Raw genomic sequence first — 22,382 nt, forward strand, 5'->3', positions numbered from 1 at the left:
CTCTCACACACACACACTCTCTCTCGCTCTCTCACACACACACACTCTCTCTCGCTCTCTCACACACACACACTCTCTCTCGCTCTCTCACACACACACACTCTCTCTCGCTCTCTCACACACACACACTCTCTCTCGCTCTCTCACACACACACACTCTCTCTCGCTCTCTCACACACACACACTCTCTCTCGCTCTCTCACACACACACACTCTCTCTCGCTCTCTCACACACACACACTCTCTCTCGCTCTCTCACACACACACACTCTCTCTCGCTCTCTCACACACACACACTCTCTCTCGCTCTCTCACACACACACACTCTCTCTCGCTCTCTCACACACACACACTCTCTCTCGCTCTCTCACACACACACACTCTCTCTCGCTCTCTCACACACACACACTCTCTCTCGCTCTCTCACACACACACACTCTCTCTCGCTCTCTCACACACACACACTCTCTCTCGCTCTCTCACACACACACACTCTCTCTCGCTCTCTCACACACACACACTCTCTCTCGCTCTCTCACACACACACACTCTCTCTCGCTCTCTCACACACACACACTCTCTCTCGCTCTCTCACACACACACACTCTCTCTCGCTCTCTCACACACACACACTCTCTCTCGCTCTCTCACACACACACACTCTCTCTCGCTCTCTCACACACACACACTCTCTCTCGCTCTCTCACACACACACACTCTCTCTCGCTCTCTCACACACACACACTCTCTCTCGCTCTCTCACACACACACACTCTCTCTCGCTCTCTCACACACACACACTCTCTCTCGCTCTCTCACACACACACACACACACACACACACACACACACTCACAGGTCACTATGGGTTTGTTCTCCATCGTGTAGATGATGGGTTTCTCCTCATGGGGCTCCATGGGTTCCGTTCACCAGCATCGGTCCAGCATCAACAGAGTAATCGATCACTCTCACCGCCGCTAATCTATCGATGACGCCCCTTCACTCTCCATTTCCTATCTGCTGACACGGAGCGACGACTTCCGCCCGCGTCACCGCCACACCGGATGTAACGTGACACGCGCTAGTTTGCGTTTTAGTATTTCAAAACAAGAGATCAAAACAACTTTAAAGCAATTCTTTTTTTTCTGTCTTTAGTGCCAATTTGTAATGCATTTAATACACTTATTCTATTTAATTTTTGCCAAAATGACACTCATATACAGTATGCTAAAGGTTACTTTGTTGCACATTGTCGCTAATATTTCTATATTCATTGTCTGGTGATAAAATCATATAAAGAAACAGGCATGTTAAATTATCATTTTACAATAGTTTACAACTAAATATGTTATTAATATAAGTAAATGTTAATAACTGTACAGTTTTCCCACATAAACACATTATCATCAATAGAAAAATATATGTTAAATACAAAAACCATTATTTTTTTTTGTAATTTGATATTATTTTCATGACATTTCAGCACATGTGAATCATCTCGATGTCTATGGAGACCCAAACCTGCAAAAACAATAAATAAATAAATGCACAAATAAATATGCTAATAAATAAATGTGTGTATAAATACACAAATTCTTGTTTAGATACATATAGAAATAATTAAACGTGATTAAAGTAGGCAAATAAATAAAATAAATTGGTGGGCGAATGGAAAATGTTTGCTAAACTCATCCTATTTATTTTCCTTTGATCGCTCATTTATTTCTGAATGTAGTTCCGCATTTATTGTTCCTCTGCGCAACATGCTAATGAGAGGGTGTGGACTATATGGACTTGCTCGGGTCATGTGATAGCTGGAGGCGTGGCTTTCCCGCTGACAGGAGATGTATGGTGTTAATCCAGTAAAGCCTAGTAAAGTCACGTTTGCCGTTCAACAGAGCAAGATACATAGAAAACTGAGCCGTATTGTCCGTACAGTATCTGTGGCTTCACACACGACCCGACGGAATGCCCAGAGGTGTTTCCTGACGTCAGATTTTGTAACCCGATTGAGTGTCCAGCTAGAGACGACTGTAATATCAGCATCCCACGGTCATCGTCAGATTATTCACGCTATCCGTGGAATAAGGGCTCGTTCTTTTGATGGCCGCTAGTGTTTATTAGGATGGTTTTACCGGCTCGGTACGTGTAAGATCATGTTTATGCTCAGTAAACAGTCTTCTGCAACCAAGTCGATCTGCAGCGATCTCTCTCTCTTTACGGCGGGAGAACCAAATGAGTGACATACACAACACAAGGGTACATCTCAGCTGATTCTCAATGTATTATTGTACAAACAGAGGCTCATATACATCCTCGAGAACTGCTGTGAAGTGGTTTAATCGAGGAACAGACCGTTTCCCCCCATTAGTTATCAGATGCAGGCGACAAAACTGTTTATTAAGCAATTAACGGTTCAGTATTGCAATTAAGAGCTATGTAAGCATTACTATTGTACATTGGCCACTTAAAATCTTTTATGATTTAGCGCTCTCATGATTATAACTACAAAACTAGTTCTATGAGAAAGTGTAAGATAATAACCAGTCCCCTTGACTGATGAAGTTAATGCGCATGCAAACGCTCACGATCCGCCTACTCTTGCATAATTAACACCCTCTCATTAGCATGTTGCGCAGAGGAAAAATAAATGCGACAAAAAAAAAAAACATTTTCCATTTGCCCACCAATTTATTTTATTTATTTGCCTACTTTCATCCCATGTTTAATTATTTATGTATGTATTTAAACAAGAATACGTGTATTTACGCACACATTTATTTATTTATTGTTTTGGCAGGTTTCGTCCTCCATAGGCCTGTGCGCTGAAACAGAACGCGTCTACAGCGCGTCACGAGGACTTGTATTTTGAAATCGGCCCCCGTGCGCCGCCATGTTCTAGTGAGCACGCGCCATTAGACCGCAGCAGGCCGCGAGGGAGACGCTTGATTCGGTTCGCTGAGGAGAACTCGCGCTTCTACCGCACGGATTTAAATGCCTTTCGATTAACGTTCGCCACAATGACGTCCAGCACCAGTGTGATCCAGGTGACGAACGTGTCGCCGAGCAGCACCGCGGAGCAGATGCGAACCCTGTTCGGCTTCATCGGAACCATCGACGAGCTCCGGCTCTTTCCTCCAGAGTGAGTATAAAGTCTTCAAAACATCCAGATACGTGTGTTTAATAAGGAGAGAGCTGTATACACGCATGCGCTGTAGATCTTCTATAAAACAATAGCGAATATCTGTCTATTCATCCCGATTGAATATAACTCTAAACACGCCGCCGCCAGGGTTGCCAGATTTTCTCAACAAAACCCGCCCAATCGCTAACTACCTCGTTATTCTCACTCGCTCTCGATCAACTAACGTTATTCGTAATCTAGTCTATCGTGGATGAGCTAATAACTGATGTTTGATGCGCTTGTTTTACAGTATGAAGCGCCGTGCGTCACGCCTTACGCAACGCGATGACGTCACACGCGCAGGGTTTCTGTAGCTTTAATTCTCCCTTCAACAAATTAAAGACTTGAGTCCTTATTAAAGCATTAAATGTTGCGTGCGCTGCATGGATATCTAAGCATCCTTAAATCAGGACGCATTTACTGGAAATGTAAAATTTAAGATATTAAGTTTTGTTTTATGAGAAACTGAACGTAATGAAGTGGGTTTATGATTACAACAAGAATCTGCCAATGGGGGGGCAGTGTTTCAAAGGTACAGTAAAAGTTACTTGCGCATTATAGTTAACGATCGACCGATATTGATATTTTATAACCGATACTAATTATTTGCGTGCCCGATAACCGATATCCAGAACCGATATTTACGGTTATAAAGTAAATAAATGAGTAAGTCCATACTTCACTTTGGTTTTTCCTCCTTTCAGCCATCTTTAAAAAAGTGTTGAAAATTAGCAGTCTTTCATGTTAAATTTAATCTTCACGTTACAATAAAAAACATTTTATTTAAAGCATCAGCAGCAACACTAATATTAACAATAAGCAAAATAAATGTAGACGGTCTAATGATTTCAAATGCAGAAAATAAATAAAGGAAAGGAGTCGTATCAACTATTTTAAACTACAGTTTTAGTAGGTTTATAAGCTGTTTAATCGGCTAAAGAGTGAAGAATAATTCACTGGATAATGTTCTCTGGAATATTGAAATGTAACGCAGAACATCGTGTTTTATTGCATTTCTCAACTGGCATGTTATATCAGAATTACTAATAATGTTTTTGTCGTTCTAGATTATGAAATGCGTGCTACAACAGAGAGAGAGAGAAGTAAATTTAGCGTTTTTATTTCCAACATGCGCTCAGCCATGGCTGCATATTATTTAATTCACGCAAAGTTTTACGTGACTCTATTTCTTCGAGCCAAGCTGCATGAACTGCATATCAGGCATTTATGTAATGCATCTAATTTGTGCGTTAATGTTAAATAAAGTTTACTAACTACAGTAAATCAAGTACCTGTGCACGCAGTTGTTGTCTCGTCTGCCCTCAGACGCGCTGCAATGGCGATCCTGCACGCAATTCTCAAAACATCCACAAGATGGTGGCGTTTATCGGTGAATCCCATATTACAAAACCGATATCCGATTATTGTAAAATGCTTAAATATCGGGAAAAATATCGGTAAGTCGATATATCGGTCGATCTCTAATTATAGTGTTTGGAATAGAGAAATTCACGTTTTAAAGGAGTAGTTCACTTCCAGAATAGAAATCTGGTAATTTTCTCGCTTCAATGTCATCCGAGATGTAAAAAGAAATTAAGGTTTTTGAGGAAAACGTTCCAGGATTTTTCTCCATATAATGGACTTCAATGGAGCTCAGCAGGATGAAGGTCAAATCACAGTTTCTTAAAAAGTAATTGAGATTGCTTTTACGTTGTGTTTTCAAACTTTAAAGAGACATCATATTGACGTATCGTGTTGTATTCAATTTATTCCGTACATTTTATTTACTTGGTCGTAAATGCAACAGCAATGTACTAAAAATGCATTTGCATTTTTGAAAAGTTTCACGTACGGACGACAGCATTGGCAAAACGAACCCGGTTCACACCAAAACGCCTGAAAACGCAGTATTATGCACACCAGGCCAGTAGGTGGCGACGTCACTTTTTAAAGAAACGCCTGTAGGCTGAACACATATGCATGTGTTTTCACGTAGTTTACGTAAAGACAACAATGGAATCGTTTTCAAACACTTGCGCTTTGATACCCGTTTTCTAAAGCTTGCGTTTTCAGCGTGTAAATGACCTGCCAAAACGCATTAAAGGCTTTCAGTGTTTACTTGAAACCCGCAGAAGCCCTGTTTTAGGCTTAGGAACACACATGCATGCTGTTTCCAGGCCTGGTGTCTTGATTTCTCTGCTCCACCATCAGGCAGTATGTAGGCTTCTCCACTAGCTAACTTCTGTTCTGTGCTTTTGTTGTTTTTCACCCATCGAAAAACATCTGGCGTGGTCATATCTGCAGCGAAGGTAGGCCGCTGGTGGATCTAAACCCGAGCCGGATCTGGCGCATTTGCCTGAAGCGTGACTGTTTGACTGCAGGAGGTGTTGTTGATCGTTGTGTGTACATCTCGCAAAAGCATCTATATTTTCTTTCAGTGATTCTCCCTTGCCTGTGACTTCACGTGTATGTTTTGTAAAGTTCCACGAGCCGGAGTCAGTCGGAGTTTCCCAGCATCTGACCAACACGGTGTTCGTGGACCGAGCCCTGATCGTCGTCCCCTTCGCCGAAGGTTTGTGCCGCTCTTTTCCAATCTTCACGTTCATGTGATCGATCCCTTCGCACCCCCAGTGGCCGTCATACAGGTGTATATTTCAGAAATATCAATGGGGAATGAGGCCTGAGTGGCAGGAGCTCATGTTTAACTCATTTAGATCCATTTTTTTTGTTAAACTTTTCTCTTTGTCATTTGTGTGTGTGATTTTTATAGTGAACAAGGCAATTGCAGAGCCGGCAGATGTCTGAGAGTGACCCTGTAGACAAATAATCGAGACCGGCCCACGTGTTTCCCTGCTGTAAACTATTATCCTCTCTCTTGTGTCTCCATCTGAGCTCACAGACAAAGATCGATCGCTCTATTCATTGCACAGCACTAATGTTTAGGCTGAAAGAATGTTTCTGCAATGCATGCTAATAAAGTACGGTAAGATAGCGCATTATGCATGAGTGTTAAGCACAGCGCGTAATGATAGGGCTATCCTGTGCGATTGTAATATTTCTCCAACCTCCCTTTAATATTTTCAGCTTTTTTTTTTTTTTGAGTAAGAATCAGGTCTAGAATGTGTTTTGTTCCTCTCCACATGACTGAAAAAGGCCTGAGAAGCTTTTTAACGGTCGTTTCTGTTTTTTGTTGTTGTGTTTTCCAGTTCTTTTCCCTGGTTCTGCAAGTCCTGTAAACCAGGCCCAGCAGAAAATGCCACCCAACAGTTTTGTCTTCTGCAGCTTGTCCTGTTTCTCTCTCTCTCTCTCTCTCGTATTCTCTCTCTATCTCTCTCTCTCGTGTGTGTGTGTGTGTGTGTGTGTGTGATGATTGTGTCGTTTGGAGTGAAATATTAATTTCAGAGGCGCTCGCCCAAAGGAATCCATGCACTCACCAAACGCTCATTGTCATTTAACTCTAGTTATTTTCCTCTTCAGCATTTGACACACAGTCTAGAGTTTAATTTAAAATGGACTTTTGCTGGAAGTTTATGCCATAGGATTCTGTTTTAGACCAGGTAACGGCAGCTTTAGCTCTCTAAGCCCCGTAAGCCAATGTTATTTGCACTAGTAATGGTAAGTCATGCCATCAGTGGATTGATGAACTGTCATTTGATGCTGACACCCGAATCATAAACTGTTTTGTCTATCTTGATGTCTCTGTGTGCTTTATAGCGAAGCAGCCGACCTGAATCGCTTGTTCTTTATACAACTTATGAAACTTGAGAGCACATCCCAGTGGAGATCCGGCTGTGCTTGCTTACATTTGGTTCATGACTTAAAAAATCAAGTTCAGGTGATAACATCTTGGCAGTGTGTCTAGTGTCATTTCCTTTTCTTGTAGTATTGTGCACTTGATGCTTTTGTTAAGGGACCTCATGTGTTAGCTTCCGCTGACAAAGCGAGTACTGATGTCAGTGCAAATGTAAAAAGAAAGTTTGACTTTGTGGGTCTGTCTATGTGTGGCGCGAGAAGCGTGGCACGGTTTGATTGTGCCGTTTCCGTCCTGCAGGAGTGATTCCTGACGAATCCAAGGCTCTGTCGCTGCTGGCTCCAGCCAATGCCGTCGCAGGATTGCTGCCAGGAGGCGGGCTCCTCCCGACGCCCAACCCCATGCCATCTGTGAGTGTCAATCGGTGTAACCAGAGACCATCGGCCGCTCTGCACTAGCTATGCTTCCATACAAAGATTCAAATTAAACTTATGTGCAAAACTGGAATATCGCATGAAACATCGTTTCCATCCAACGACTCACAGAACAAAATAGTATCAAAAGTAAAGAAATAGTATCAAAAGTATCTAAATAGTATCAAAAGTTCTGAAATAGGATAAAAATGATTGAAATAGTATCAAAATACTGAAATGGTATTAAAAGTACTGAAATATTATCAAAATACTGATATATTACCAAAAGTACTAAATAAGTATTGAAATGGCAGCAAAAGTGCTGAAATAGGATAGAAATAATTGATATATGATAAATGACTTGTGCCTCGGAGCGAGCAGACGAAACGATAAATGCAGTCATTGCTTTCGGAGGCGGATGCCTGTTATTTGTGAGCGCAGTCGTGTAAGACAATTATACAGAAATACTTTGACGGCAGACTTTGCTCCGGCATTTTAGAATGACCGTAACGCTTCAGATGCTGTGAACGAGATCGGTCCGCTGGTCAAAGTTATCTCATAGCGCAAAGTCACATAACTTTTTCAGTGCACATGAAAAAGCGAGTTATTCAGTAAATGTGTTTCCGTCGTAGTTTGTGCGTTTTTTCATATTGGATAAAGTTTATCCTACTCAAATGAGCGCATAAGTTTGTTTTTGTTTTTTTCAGCGCATTTTTTAAAATTTATGCAAACAATAGGTGGATGGAAACATGGCTGCTGTAATGATGCTGATGTTTTGTCTCCTCAGATCGGCGGCGTTCCTCTAGGTCTTGGAGGGCCAAACTTGGACCCCATGGCAGCTCTGGCTTTGGCGGCGCCCAATATAAACACTCAGGTTTGACGCCTTTCGGCTCCATCATCGATGGCCCTGCTCCAAACCTTCAGTAGAAGGATTTTTACTCATGCTTGATGTGTTTTTCTTCCTAGTCTTTGTCAGCTGAGCAGCTTATGAAGCTTATGGCATCCATAGACCCCAAGTAAGTCCATCAGTATCAAGCGTTTACTCATCAGGGGCTCTATGAAATCAGTTAGAATTTTCCCAAATCCCAGTTTTTTTTTCCCCCTCCCCTTTTTGACTTTTCTGGATTATATTTTATTGGTAAATACAATTTAAACATATCTAGTTAATTGAAATTATACATTTAACAATTTATTAAGTTTAACTAAAAAACGTAGGGCCCTATGAAATCCAATTTTCCTTGAATGTAGTTTTATTTTCCCAAATTTCGTGTTTTCTGTTTTTAATTTTATTTTTTTTTTACATTTTGATGGTTTAAATAAACCATTAAAAGTATGTCTAAGCAATTGAATTCATAAACTTTAATATTTATCAAATCTTTACAATAACAGCCCTATGAAAGTTTTATTTGTGTAGAAATTCTGTTTTAATTTTCCATGTTTTAATGCTGATAATCAAGGCATAAAACAATTTAAATAATCTTTGTAATCAAATGATTATTTTTATTTTTGGGCACAACAGGTTTACTTTTAAAAACTTGGAATAAATGTGATTCCTTTAAAAAAAAAAAGTTTAATGATTGCTGCTGTTTGAGTAATCTACTAATTCTAATTAAATTTTTTATTGTACAAAACTAATTTTATTTTTCATAATTTCAAGTTAAACCAATCTTTTGATGGTTTCATGTGAAGAGCTTCGAGTCTGTTTGATGATGGTTTTCTAAAATTAAAAGGTGAAATACTGCCCTGCTCCATCACACAGAGGCACGCAGATTTCATTTCAACGCCAATCTTTTGCAGTTTAATATTCATAGAGAGTACTCCTTGATTTTACTACTTATACTTTATTCGTCTAAAACTTGCCCATTTTTGTGTCACTCATAGCTATACTGTAAATTACATTCTAACGACTGAATTTCGTGATTCTGATCTCTCATCTGTCTGAGCTTTTGCTATCATTTCAGGCTGAATCATCTCGCCGCGGGGCTGAATCTGACCCCTGGACTGAAGACGGACGGCTCGAATAAAGAGATCGAAGAAGCCATGAAGCGAGTGAGAGAGGCCCAGTCTCTGATCTCCGCTGCCATCGAGCCCGGAAGTGAGTGATTGAGCTGCTAGATCAAAGATATCTGAAAGAACACTGTACTAAAGCGTGTGCTTCTTCAGGTAAGAAGGATGATAAACGCAAGCGCTCCAGGTCCAGATCCCGGCGCAGGAGGTCCAGGTCCCGCTCCAGACACAGGTTTGTGCTGACGTCTCAGTCAGAGCTCAGAGCTGAGATGCATGCGTGCGTGGTCACGGTCTGATGTGAGTTTGCTGTGAGCGCAGGAGGTCTAAGAGTCGCTCCAGACGGAGATCTCGTTCCAGGAGCAGGAGGAGGTCCAAGAGCCCCAGGAGGAGGAAGTCTCGTTCCAGAGACCGCAGCAGACGCTCCAGGTCCAGGTGAGTTCGGATGAAAGCACCTCAAGCGGGTGAAATGTGTTCTGGGTTAGTTGTGGGGTGTATGTTGGGCGATATGCTCCATAGTCCTGTCATCAGCCTGTGAGATCGCCGATTTAATTATTTACTTGCGTAGTTTCATAGCCGGACTCCAGTGTAATCTATCAACTACACATTATATCTTTTTAGTCAAGTAGCATATGGATATCACGTCATAAAATATTTTTAATATGACTGGATTTGTATTTAACATAACTAGGGACGTAACGATTAACCGCGAGTGACGATTCAAATCGGTTGAGATGCTAAACAAAGGTATGAGTTTATATGAATGCATGTCTGAGGGGAACTTACTGTCTTTAGAAAAGCTTAGATGGTATTTTTTCTTTTCCTCTTGCCTCTGTATAACACATATTAAAGTTTATAAGCGCAGCGCTGCTTTGTTTACAGCGGAAACCAAGGAAAGGCTTTAAGCGCCACCTGCTGGCAGAGAGTGCATCTGCGTCTCGTTCAGCTCGTCTGCTGTTTCTGTTTCATGCAGATATTTTTTATGCATAGTTTCACAAAACTGAAGTCAAACCATTCTGTTTTTGCTTCAAATTTCGAAATTGTACAATCTAATTTAGATTAAAAACTGCTCGTGTTGCATGTATGCAGCATCTTTGTTTGGATCGTGATTAAAACGCAGTGGTTGCCTCTAAGTTTAAATGTTAAGAGCACAGACAAAGCCTTAGTTTGCTTATATGAAGAGATTTCTTTTATTTGTGTTACTTATTTATTTGATTTGGGGCTTGTTTTAAAATTTCTATATAGTTTTGTTATTTACATTATATTTAAATTTAATCATTTAGCAGATGCTTTTATCCAAAGCAACTTACAAATGAGGACAATAGAAGCAATCGAAACCAACAAAAGAGCAATAATATGCAAGTGCTATATTATTATAGTGTTATATTTAGGCCTGTCACGATAACAGCTTTTTGTTGTGCGATATATTGCCCCAGAAATAATTGCGATAAGCGATATTATTGTCATTTTAAAGACCATTTTATGCCACTGAACATATAATCATAATGTAACCGCATAATAATGCAAGTAGGCCAACACACTTCCAAATGACAACAAACTTTTAATTTTTAAGAATATTTAGATTATGGAAATTATTAGATCCCTTAAAAAACCTGAATAAATAGTAAATAAACATTTTCTAACAAAAAGTGCAAAGTAACAAGTAGATGCACAAATAACTTGTATGGAGATTTTCCCCTGACCTTCTTTTCTCTGTACATTAAGGCTGCACACTATTGCTGAGAAACACAATCACTAGTACTCAGCAGTCAGATGTCCGTATGCACAAAGGCACAGATCCCTAAACAAGACCATATCTGCAGATTAAACTCTTTTTTGTAGAAGCATTTTTTAAATGTGAACTAGCACCTCGTGACTACACCACGTAATGTACGAGAAGCTGCAGAAGACACAGGCGCAAGTGGAATGCAAAAAAAACATGGTGACATTAATTTTTAAGTAAATATAATGGGCGATATATTGCATCACCAAAAATGATTGAGGTCATGTACATATATTGTGCGATAAGTCTATATATTGATTATTGCGACAGGCCTAGTTATATTTCAATTTGACAAAGAAATGTGCAGTATTTTGTTCAAGCAATAATAAAAGGACACATTTAATTTATAATTAGTCTTAAATCTCATTTTGTTCAAATTAAAAAAAATCGTGAGTTGAGTGAATCGTTACATCCCTAATGATAGTCATTTAATAAAACCATAATGCTTACATTTCCTCAGTTATTCAAACAGCAGCGACAGAAAGCGAGCAAAGAACATTTACACCATCAAAGAATAATCCCGTTGCAGTGCGTGAAGCCGTCTACGTACGATGAATAAAGCTCTTATTCTTGCATCGCACGCACATCTGCACTGTGTTTATGAGGAGAGAATTCGCGAGAGAGCACTGAACAAAACATCTGAACGCCGCTGCATTCATAAACTCAGCGGAATCGTGTGATTGGTTACTGTAGAAATATGATGGCACAAATAAGCCCTAATATTAATTAGATATGAAAATACTAGCCTGATGATGACTGTCGTCGCTCGGCTTGTTTGGTTCTGATGTAGAGATCGGAGGAAGGATGACAAGAACAGAAAACGCTCAAAAACTCCACCCAAGAGCTACAGCAGCGCCAGACGCTCCCGCAGCACCAGCCGGTGAGTGATGAAAACACCTCCCAGATTCAGCTTTCAGTTATGAATTCTGCTTTAACGGTTCAATAAAATTGTAGTGATCAGAAAGCCAAGCCTGGTAATAACCAGACTGTATGTCACACAAGACAAACCCATGTAAACCCAAGAAGAAGAATTGCCTTTGTGATTTTTATTTTTTAGAAACTACATTAATGGACAGTTCCTCTAAGGAAAACATTAGAATTGATCCATTTCTATATATTGTTAAATTACTGCATACAATTCATTGAGTTATTATTGTTAAGACAGTTTTAAATTGTTACTTTTGAGTTTTCCATTAATATAGCCTTTGATGCTAATATGGCATAAAATTATAAATTAATAAATTAACAACATTTTACAAAGTTTAACAAAAATAAATTTTTTAGGGCTTTATGAAATACTTTTTATATTTTCCTAAATTCTGTGATTTCGGTAAAAAAAAAAAATTCCCTCTTGGTTTGCATTTTAATGGTTTAATTAAATCCACATCTTTAACTATTTAATAACAAGTTAATTTTTACACTATTAGGGCACTATGAAATATTTTATCTTTCAGAAATTCTGTTTTAATTTCTAGATTTATGATTTAATAGAATTTAATCTTAATGTAATCAAATAAACATTTAACGATTCTAATATTTAAGACGACCTTTGAGTTTCAGACTTAATATTTCAGCAGAATATTAATTGTACAGCCCTACTTTTGATTTATTAATCTAAAATTGGACTCTGGCCCTGTCAGTTTGTCATTCCAACCTTGGGTTTTCACAAGTGCATCTTTAAAAGCACAATGAGTAAATGTGGAAGTAGATTACCGTGGTTTAGATCAGATGAAAGCGAGCGTCTCTTCCTCCAGCAAACGGCACAAGAGAAGTCGCAGCGCGTCTCGATCACCGAAGAAGCCACGATCTCCCAAGAAGAAACTGTCCCGCTCGCCGTCTCCGAGAAAAAGAAGGATAAAGACCGCGAGAGAGACCGCGACCGAGACAGGAAGGATGACTGGGAGAGAACTCGGGACAAAAGTGAACGTTCCGCCAGCAAGAAGAGCAAAGACAAAGACAAGGACAAAGACAAGGACAAGGACAAGGACCGAGACCGGAAGTCCGACAGCGAGAAGGGAGATGTGAAGGTACCGCTGTCTAACCAGTCAACAGCTGCGCTTTACGTGCTAGTCCGGCTTCTGAGTTCTGTGGTTCTGTTCCGCAGGTGACCAGGGACTACGATGAAGAGGAGCAGGGCTACGACAGCGAGCACGAGGAAGAGCACGAGAGGAACTCGGACGCCGCCTCGTCGCCGCAGGCTAAAGAGCCGCTAGCAGACAGCGCAGACGACGCGGGCCGCGGAGAGTCGGACGGAAACAGTGAAGACCAGCAAGACGAAGACATGGACATGAGCGACTGAAGCAGCCCACGGATCAGTGTTTGAGTGTATTGTTCAGTAGAGTTCAGACGCCGCTCTAGATCAGTCTGAAACTCCTTCATTCCTTCGAGTTTTAAAACCGCATCCTCAGAATCTGCTGTATTTACTGGTACACGCTCGTCTTAAGAAGTTCTCCGGTTTTAGAGCGGTTTCTTCTCTCGTGGCTGATGTGGAACGATGTTATACTGTACATTTAGTGTAGACCGTTGAAAAATACACCCATTCACTGTCTGTTAGCAGTTTCTATTTAAAGCAATCACCCTCTGATTAAAAGTGCTTGGATAACATTGTCAAGCCGTGCTTTTTGTTTTCTTTTAATGAAATTACATTTGTTTTTTATAGTTAGCCTGAGTTAGTTTGTCATTTTAAACTCGTTTGTGGAGCTCCGCATGAACTGGATAACTTTCTCTCGCAGGTCATTCGACAGTCCAGCTGTATCTACCACAGTGTGTTTTTCTGTAGATTGCACTGTACTGTTTGCAATGTTACGAATTGAAAATAAAACTTCATATAAAATTCTAGTCTATTTGTTCCTTCAGAACCAAGGAGGGTTGTGAAGCACTAACTCACATTTATCCAATGTCGGTTTTCAGGTTGTAGAGCAAAAAATCTATTTGGATCATTTAATTAAATTTTTGCGGTAATTGGATGCAAATATTCGAAACCGCATCAATTCTTAAGCCAGCTTTTTTGCGCGCGTGAAATTGAGGCAAGGCTGTTTGCACATATTAAACTACACAAGATTAAAGATTCGTTCACACTGTCTGTCGGCGATAACTATGTAAGCGTCCACACCAACGCATGATAACGTTTATTATAACGTCGTTTGTTGTGTTAAATGCTCGAGGATGGATTCTGATTGGCTGTCTGTTTTTATCGTTCATCGGCTGTAAGAAGTGATTTTAATGATCTCGTTCTCCTGTGGTTTGGACTTTACTATTCTTTTACATTTATGATTTTAAAAACGATATCTTTATCGAAATAGCTAGTTATTGTCCTTGGTGTGAACGGGGCGTAATTCGAATGCGGAAATGCTAATTCTTTACATTAACTCGACAGCAGAGCTATGCATTTAAATGTTTTTTTTTATCTGTTTTTTGTAGATGTTGCATTTATGTAGTTAGTTGGATTTATTCATAGAGACACAAAAAAACGCGGTTGCTACACTTTTACTATAATAAAAAGATAATTTCTTGTTACTGTACTGTCTTAATGGTTAGATGTTTTCTACTGTTTAATAAAAACGAAATCAGAACAAAGATTCGCGCTCCGAAGCCCCGATCTGAATCAAACGATTCGCGAACCGATTGCAGCGCTTCGAAACAGTGAATCATTTAGCGGCGCAATGGTTTAACTGATTCTGAGTTTTATTACAAGCGATGTCGAAATTCAAAAATGAATGGCTCTTTTGAACAGTTTTTTTGCTAGTGAACCGAATGATCGAGTCACGAGTTCGAATCATTCGGAGCGGTTCCAGTGTAAATGACTCACTCGATTGAATCGGTTCGTCTGATCTGGTCTTCAGTCATGTTTACACGACACCGTCAGCTCCAGAGATTAATCACATTAACTGAAATAAGCCAAAGAAGAGTGATGTTTACAAATAAAACAGCCATATTTCACATTCCAAAGAGAACATCCAACACAAATCTAGATTTGAAAAAATATATAAAAATGAATTTTTGAAACTTCTGAACTGTTTAAGCTTCTAGCGTATTTCTTTAACTTCTGAGGTAATATCTATGCGTCGAAATTACAACAACAGTGCTTACATACACGTATTTAATTGTTTGATCTTATTTGAAATGATTGCTAGAGACAATTTAGTAGTCGCTGGACACAATATACAATACAATCGGCACTGCTAAAATACTAAATATTAATACTCAATCCTCTGAGGCGACGGTTGGTGTGAGGCGGTTTGAAGTGCAGACGGCGTGAATATTTGAAAATATTTTCCCGCTTAACTCCGCGACTGACCAATCAGAATCAAGTATTCCAGAAAGCCGCGAAATAAGAAAAGTATGGCCTCGAGCACATTCATCATTCTTATTTATTTTAATTCCTGCTAACTGCTTTTCTGATATCGGTTTGTAGAATTTAACAGTTATGATCAGTGTTGGGGAAAGTTACTTTTAAAAGTAATGCGTTACAATGTTGCGTTACTCCATAAAAAAGTTACTTATTACGTTAGTTACTTTTTATGGAAAGTAATGCGTTACGTTACTTTTGCGCTACTTTTAAAATCTGGACAGGGCTTGCTTGTTAGTTTTTAAAATAAAAAAAGTTATATTTCTGGCAAATATAAAAGCCTTTCACACCGAAATTGAAATGAATGCGCCTCAGGCTGAAGGGAAAGTACAGTAGAATGCAGAAGAAGACATTTCAACACTTCAGCAATAAACACACACACACAGATGGTTTGCGTCATATTCTGAGTTGCATTATTTTATTCATTTTGAGGAATACTGAATCTGTGTTGTTTTTTGTGTGTGAGTGAGATGAATTAACGCATATTCATATTTATTTTAGCTCTACAGTAACATCTGATTTCTGTCACCATGGCAACACCAGAGCTGTCAATCAATAAATTGGAAACAAAAGTAACTTGCGTTACTTATTTGAAAAAGTAACTCCGATATTCTCTTGTGAATTACAAAGTAATGCGTTACTTTACTAGTTACTTGAAAAAAGTAATCTGATTACGTAACTTGTAATGCGTTACCCCCAACACTGCTCAGGACACTGAGAAAATCAAAGCTGACAAACCAGTCGATTTTTAAAACGGAAATGTTTACTTTTAAATACTTAAAATCTCCACATATAGTAGACTTGATTGGTGTGCGTCACAGCAGTGTGGTGGAAAACAGACTTTCCGCCTCATTGGAAAAGCATGGTGTTAACTCAGAATGGCCTACATACAATCATTTCTGCCGCTCGACAGAGCAACAAACGCATGAAAACTGAGCCGTATTGGGTCGGACTGTCCGTACGGTATCTGTGACTGGACAAACGACCCAACGGACTGGCCAGAGGCGTCCTTTCCCAACATCGTTTGTTACCTAATTGAGCAAGAGATGGCTTCGGCTACTACAAGCCTATACCAGACGGCTTGTGAAAGTAAACGGTTGTCCTTTCGTTTTGCTTCATTTTAATAAAGTGATAAAGACTTGAGTAAAAGCCTGCCGTACTTTCTTATTGATATATTAAAGAGATTTTTAACATTGACTAAACGGGTAACATTAAGGTCCACCAAAGCGCCTTGAAGTGCGCAGCGACTGCCAAATAATTTTCACAAAAACATGCCGTAAAATAAAAAGATAGCATGCAAATATGTATATAAAATACCAAAAAGCATTGGTTGGTAGTAGTTAAACCATGGTCAAAACAACATGTTTTGCTACACTAACCATAGTTTAACCATGGTATTTGTAGTAAACCTGTGGTTATAGGCTACAATTGGTAATAAAAGCGCCAAAAAAAACATGGTTAGCCTCCTATACTTAACAAGGCCCCCGCACGTTACTTCGAATGGTTTGTTTTCCCCTACGAGTAGTTCACTTCCAGAATAAAAATCTAGAAGACTGTCTCTAGACGAGCCTCTTATTCCTCGGCTGGGATCCTGTAGAGCTCGGCTCTGAAACCGGTTTGATCTTCAGTTGCTCTCCATTGAAGTCCATTATATGGAGAAAAATCCTGGAACGCTTTCCTCACAAACCTTCATTTCTGTGAACATCTCGGATGACATGGAGGCGAGTAAACCATCAGATTTTTATTCTGGAAGTGATCCATCACCCCTTTAGAATATCATGCATGCTAATAAAGACCATCGGACCAAAACAAATCCCCACAAGAGACTGATACGTGGACATTTTATTAATTAGAATTTGTCATGTAAAAGTGCAGCAGGTTCATACAAGGTTCCTGCTGAACATCCGGGAGCTCAATGCATCTGGGAGCAAATCTGAAGAGTATCTAACGTCATTAAACACAGGGAGAAGAAGCCGGTAACAAAAATAAAAAAGGAATACAGCGAGTTTCCACACTAGCCAGTAGTGGGTCGTGGAAGCGTTGCAGCTCGTTTCGGAGAAGGAAAAACTAAACATAAAAGACATTAAAGTGGAAACTGTCCAATGGGGGGTATTGCTGGTGCAAACACACATATAAAACACTCGCCGCCGTAACATTTTACACTAATATCTCAATAATGCATGTCAGTTATCCTACACTGGAAAACATCTTTAAATCCGAATGTATTTACATCCATCTATCAAGGTGAAAATAAAGTGAAACACTTCTACATTTGCATCCGGTCCGTGAACGCTAGGATGCGAGAAAGCAAAAGCACAGTGAAGGATAGTGAACAAGCCCGTTTCCCATAATGCAACAAGCAGAAGAACTGGAGAAGGAAGTGGTATTTACACAAAGAAAGTGTAGAAATGACATATACATTGCTTTCCAATCCTATACAATCGCCATCCACTTCTTTCCTAAATATGCACGTTTCCTTTAAGTGAAGTAAGTTTGTAATAAAGATATAGATGAAAACGTGGCTTGTGTAATAATTTATAATGCCGTATTCCTGCCCGTTACAGAGGAGATGTGAAGCGGCGCTCCGTGTCTCTGGCGAGAGCTCAGTCCAGAGCTTCATCATGTAGTGGTTCACTCACTTCAGCACGATCCCTCTGTGTCCACATGATCGAGTGTTTCCTACACCTCTCCATCTGCTGGTGTGGCCGGGAGGAGAGGGAGACGCCGAGCGGCTCAGAGGTCTGGGAAGCGGCTGGGATCCTCCTTGTAGTCGTTGGGAATTGTAAAAATGGAGTCGTGGAACTGGTCGTAGCGGAACTCCTGAAAGGTGACGGTGGCAGTGATGGTGGGGAAAACGGGGATGTCTGGAAGAGAACACACCACACTCCAATCATAGGACAACTATTCAGTCTCCACATGAACACATATTCGGCTTTTTGGCCAAATGTGTCCTCACTGCATTAAATCATCTTCACAGTATTTTACAAAATCTTGAAGAGCAAAACGAGCGCTTCAGGCAACATCACCTACAATAAAACGAATCAAACTGCCATTCTAGTTATTTGTGCATCACAACGATCAAGCGGAGATTTACATTAAGAGTTCTTTTGTTAATATTAATTACATTTTAATTACATAGTTTTACAGGTTATTAGTTTACAGTGTATTTTGACAGTTTATTCATTTACAGTGTATTAGTTTACAGTTTATTTGTTTACAGTTTATTAGTTTACAGTTTATTAGTTTAGTTTATTTGTTTACTGTGTATTTGTTTACTGTGTATTTGTTTACAGTTTATTTGTTTACTGTGTATTTGTTTACAGTTTATTAGTTTACAGTTTATTTGTTTACTGTGTATTTGTTTACAGTTTATTCGTTTACAGTTTATTTGTTTACTGTGTATTTGTTTACTGTGTATTTGTTTACTGTGTATTTGTTTACTGTGTATTCGTTTACTGTGTATTCGTTTACAGTTTATTTGTTTATTCGAACAGTTATTTTTATTAACATTAACAAAAATTTAAAATGCTGTAAAAATATAATTATAATTGTTATTTCATGTTCACTAATGTATTTACTATTGTTTAAGTGCTGAGATTAATAAATACATTTTTTAATAAAGTTTCCAACTTGCCGTACAACGGCAGAAAATACACAAACTGCTTTTACTAGTCAGTAGTTACGGTAGTTAACAGTAGTTAACATTAAAGGCATCATTCACCCAAAAATGATCATTTAGTCACTCTCATATCATTCACTTTTATGAGGCATTTATAACATTTTCAGATCTTCTTTCAATAGAGGGATAGAAGCCTCTCAAGTTTCATTAAAAAAATCAAATTTTTTTCCAAAGATGAAGCAAAGTCTTATGGGTCGTGCTGAAAGTGTGTCTGTTTACCTAGTTTGACAGGAAATCCAGGCGGAAGTTTCATCTGAACAAATTCTCTGAGTTTATTAAAGTGCTTGAAGGGTGCGATGATCTCCAAAACATTTAACAGCCTGTAAAACAAGTCAGAAGAGATGTGATCAGCATCAAACACCACATGGACGTCGCCAGGAGTCTGCGGAGCCCGCGCGGGACACTTACGACTCGATGCTCAGAGGAAAGTCCTGACTCATGGCTACAGTTGCTTTGAAGTTCTTCTTGCTCTCTTTGCACACCAGCTCTCGGCCCAGATGAGGAGCCCTAGAAGAGAGCAAACACAGGACATGAGCCTCCAGCAGCTCCTCTCACCGTGTGTTTGAGTATATGATGGAGGTTTGACGTACTTTCCCGTCTCGGCGGTGATGTACTCCTCCCAGGAGATAGTGTTCGGAGACGGAGCGGTCAGCGACTGACGCCTCACCGGCTGTCAGAGCACAGAGACACAAAGGTTCAAATATAGACAATTCATCGATGATCTATATTTATTGTTCTCAGGCCAAAGACATGAATGGGGTTTACGCTGCATCAGCGGTTCATCACCAGCAGAGGACGCTGCTCACCACACACTACAATCACCGGCAGCTCTCATGAACAGTATCCTCTGAGAGTTAAAGTCAGTACACTTCAGTTTTACAAGACTCCAGTTCATCAGTTAAAGGGGTCATCAGATACAAAATTCACTTCTGTTGTTGTTTGAACATAAATGTGTTACCATCCTATAATGATAAAAATCCACTTAGTGTTTTTTTTTAAATCCCCTTTCTCAAATCAGGCTGTTCTGAGGTTCCTGTCAGAATGACGTAGTTCTGCACAGGCCCCTCCCACGGTAGTTGATTGACAGGGCCGTCTTACCTTAGCTCCGCCCTGAGTGGCTGTCATCAGTCCGCCATTGTGTCGACTCCGGTGTGGTGGAAGACAAGAACGTCTCCGATTAAGAGATTGAGGTGTTCTGTTGTTGGATGTAATAATGAACATAGCAGTTACCATCCTATAATGATAAAAATCCACTTAGTTTTTTTTTTTTAAATCCCCTTTCTCAAATCAGGCTGTTCTGAGGTTCCTGTCAGAATGACGTAGTTCTGCACAGGCCCCTCCCACGGTAGTTGATTGACAGGGCCGTCTTACCTTAGCTCCGCCCTGAGTGGCTGTCATCAGTCCGCCATTGTGTCGACTCCGGTGTGGTGGAAGACAAGAACGTCTCCGATTAAGAGATTGAGGTGTTCTGTTGTTGGATGTAATAATGAACATAGCAGTCATTTACTCCCGACATCTGAGCCGCTGAAGACACAGAGGAATGCCCCAGAGGAATCTGCATAAATGCGTCTATGTTCGCGTGAATCATTCGTGATCCAGCTTCATCTACACAAGAAGTGAGTATAAGGGTTTTTTATGAATCTTTGCAAATCGCCTTTCCTAATAATGTGCTAATTAGCAAGTTTCACGGCTGAAGTTTACTGTCTGCTCGTCAACCCACAGAACAGAGGGGCGGGGCCAGCAGAGCTCATTAGCATTTAAAGCAGCATGGACTAGAAACAGAGCTGATTTTGACAGGGTTAAAAAGGGTGTTTTTTACACTGCCATCGAGAAATTTTAACCAAAGTATGTTATAGACTTTTCATTAATACCCTAAAGAATCATATCAACTTATATCAAATGGGCATAGGATGACCCCTTTAACATCTGGAGAAGACAAAAGCTGAAACAAATCCAGCATTAAGACGTTTGTAACTCAAATACACAGAGTCTATAATCCATAATAACTCTTCCTCCAGTGAGTCAGTGTTCTGGTGTGAATCAGGAGAGAAATCTGCACAGATCAAGCAGCGTTTAAACAGCTCTAAACTAATATGTGGCTGGATTTTGATGCGAGAGACAACAGCAGATGCACTTTTTCACTGGAGGAAGAGTTATTATGGATTATAGACTCAATGTATTTGAGTTAAAAACGTCTTAATGCTGGATTAGTTTCAGCTTTTGTCTTCTCCAGATGTTAACTGATGGACTGGAGTGCTGTGGATTATTGTGATGTTTTTATCAGCTGTTTGGACTCTCATTCTGACGGCACCCATTCACTTGCAGTGAGACACTGATGCAATGCTACATTTCTACAAACCTGATGAAGAAACAAACTCATCCTGATCTCTGATGAACTGATAGTGAGCACATTTTCAGCTAATTTCCATTTTGGGGTGAACTATTCCATGAAATCAAGAGAAAACGCTGCTAACGCATGGCATTGTGGGATTACGGAGTTACAGTCCAGCAGCCAGTGGTTCATCTCAGTGGAAACAGTCAGAAGCAGCTTTCTAACGTCGGTGAGATTCTCACAGTCTGAAGCGACGGCACCTGAAGCTAAAGTCCCGCCTGAGCACATCCAGTCAGCGCTCATGAACATAATCTGCACAGACGGCTGGCAAACGTCCAGCGCTCCACACGCGGAATAATGTGTCCGACCCAGATTTATAAATGCGGAAAACAACTGCTGTCAGCAACCAGTGAAAAAAACAACAGCAGTCACAACACCTGAAATAATAATCAGCCTGAATGAACACAACATCACCAGAATCGGGTTTCTGCAGGATTTATGACACTACATTTAAGACTTTCTGCTCTGATTGCAGAGTTGTTAAGGCCTTAAAGGGACAGTTCACCCAAAAATGAAAATGACCCCATGATTTACTCACCCTAAAGCCATCCTAGGTGTATATGACTGTGTGTCCTGAAGGAGCACGTGCCTCGTGATGAATCCTCTGATAAACCTTCTGCTCGTTGTCCAGAACCACGAAGGACTCGGAGGGAGCGGCGTCTCCACAGAAGATGAAGCTCAGGTCTCCTCGCTGACACTTCATATCGGTGAAGTCGATCAGTGTAGTGTCCAAACTACAGCACACACACACATACACACACACAGAGACACACACACATACACACACACAGAGACACACACACACAGACAAACACATACACAGACAAAC

General features: G+C 40.1%; 3 protein-coding genes across 3 annotated transcripts in view; 1 reads left to right on the plus strand and 2 right to left on the minus strand.

The window, feature by feature from the left end:
- The window catches only part of trappc10 (trafficking protein particle complex subunit 10), a 24,810-nt gene extending 23,894 nt beyond the window's left edge, over positions 1 to 916 (minus strand). Inside the window, exon 1 of the mRNA XM_016258444.1 lies at positions 856 to 916. Coding sequence (XP_016113930.1) covers positions 856 to 916 — 61 coding nt within the window. The remainder of the gene's footprint in view (positions 1 to 855) is intronic.
- A 1,970-nt stretch (positions 917 to 2,886) lies between these two features.
- srsf11 (serine and arginine rich splicing factor 11) lies at positions 2,887 to 13,659 on the plus strand. The gene is given in 12 exon segments (XM_016258448.1): positions 2,887 to 3,141; positions 5,622 to 5,755; positions 7,235 to 7,344; positions 8,135 to 8,221; positions 8,314 to 8,363; positions 9,309 to 9,442; positions 9,511 to 9,586; positions 9,673 to 9,786; positions 11,925 to 12,014; positions 12,889 to 12,974; positions 12,977 to 13,161; positions 13,239 to 13,659. Coding segments are annotated over 12 exon segments (1,383 nt in total). The 5' UTR covers positions 2,887 to 3,019; the 3' UTR covers positions 13,434 to 13,659.
- Positions 13,660 to 17,278: 3,619 nt separating this feature from the next.
- Positions 17,279 to 22,382, minus strand: part of ankrd13c (ankyrin repeat domain 13C) — a gene marked incomplete at its 5' end in the record, with an annotated part of 15,574 nt that continues 10,470 nt past the window's right edge. The window contains 5 exons of the mRNA XM_016258446.1: positions 17,279 to 18,346; positions 19,381 to 19,481; positions 19,570 to 19,668; positions 19,752 to 19,831; positions 22,119 to 22,287. Of these exons, the coding sequence (XP_016113932.1) occupies positions 18,216 to 18,346; positions 19,381 to 19,481; positions 19,570 to 19,668; positions 19,752 to 19,831; positions 22,119 to 22,287 (580 nt within the window). The remainder of the gene's footprint in view (positions 18,347 to 19,380; positions 19,482 to 19,569; positions 19,669 to 19,751; positions 19,832 to 22,118; positions 22,288 to 22,382) is intronic.

Source organism: Sinocyclocheilus grahami, unplaced genomic scaffold (assembly GCF_001515645.1).
Source record: "Sinocyclocheilus grahami isolate Dianchi unplaced genomic scaffold, SAMN03320097.WGS_v1.1 scaffold1687.1, whole genome shotgun sequence".
In the NCBI taxonomy this organism is placed as follows: Eukaryota; Metazoa; Chordata; class Actinopteri; order Cypriniformes; family Cyprinidae; genus Sinocyclocheilus; species Sinocyclocheilus grahami.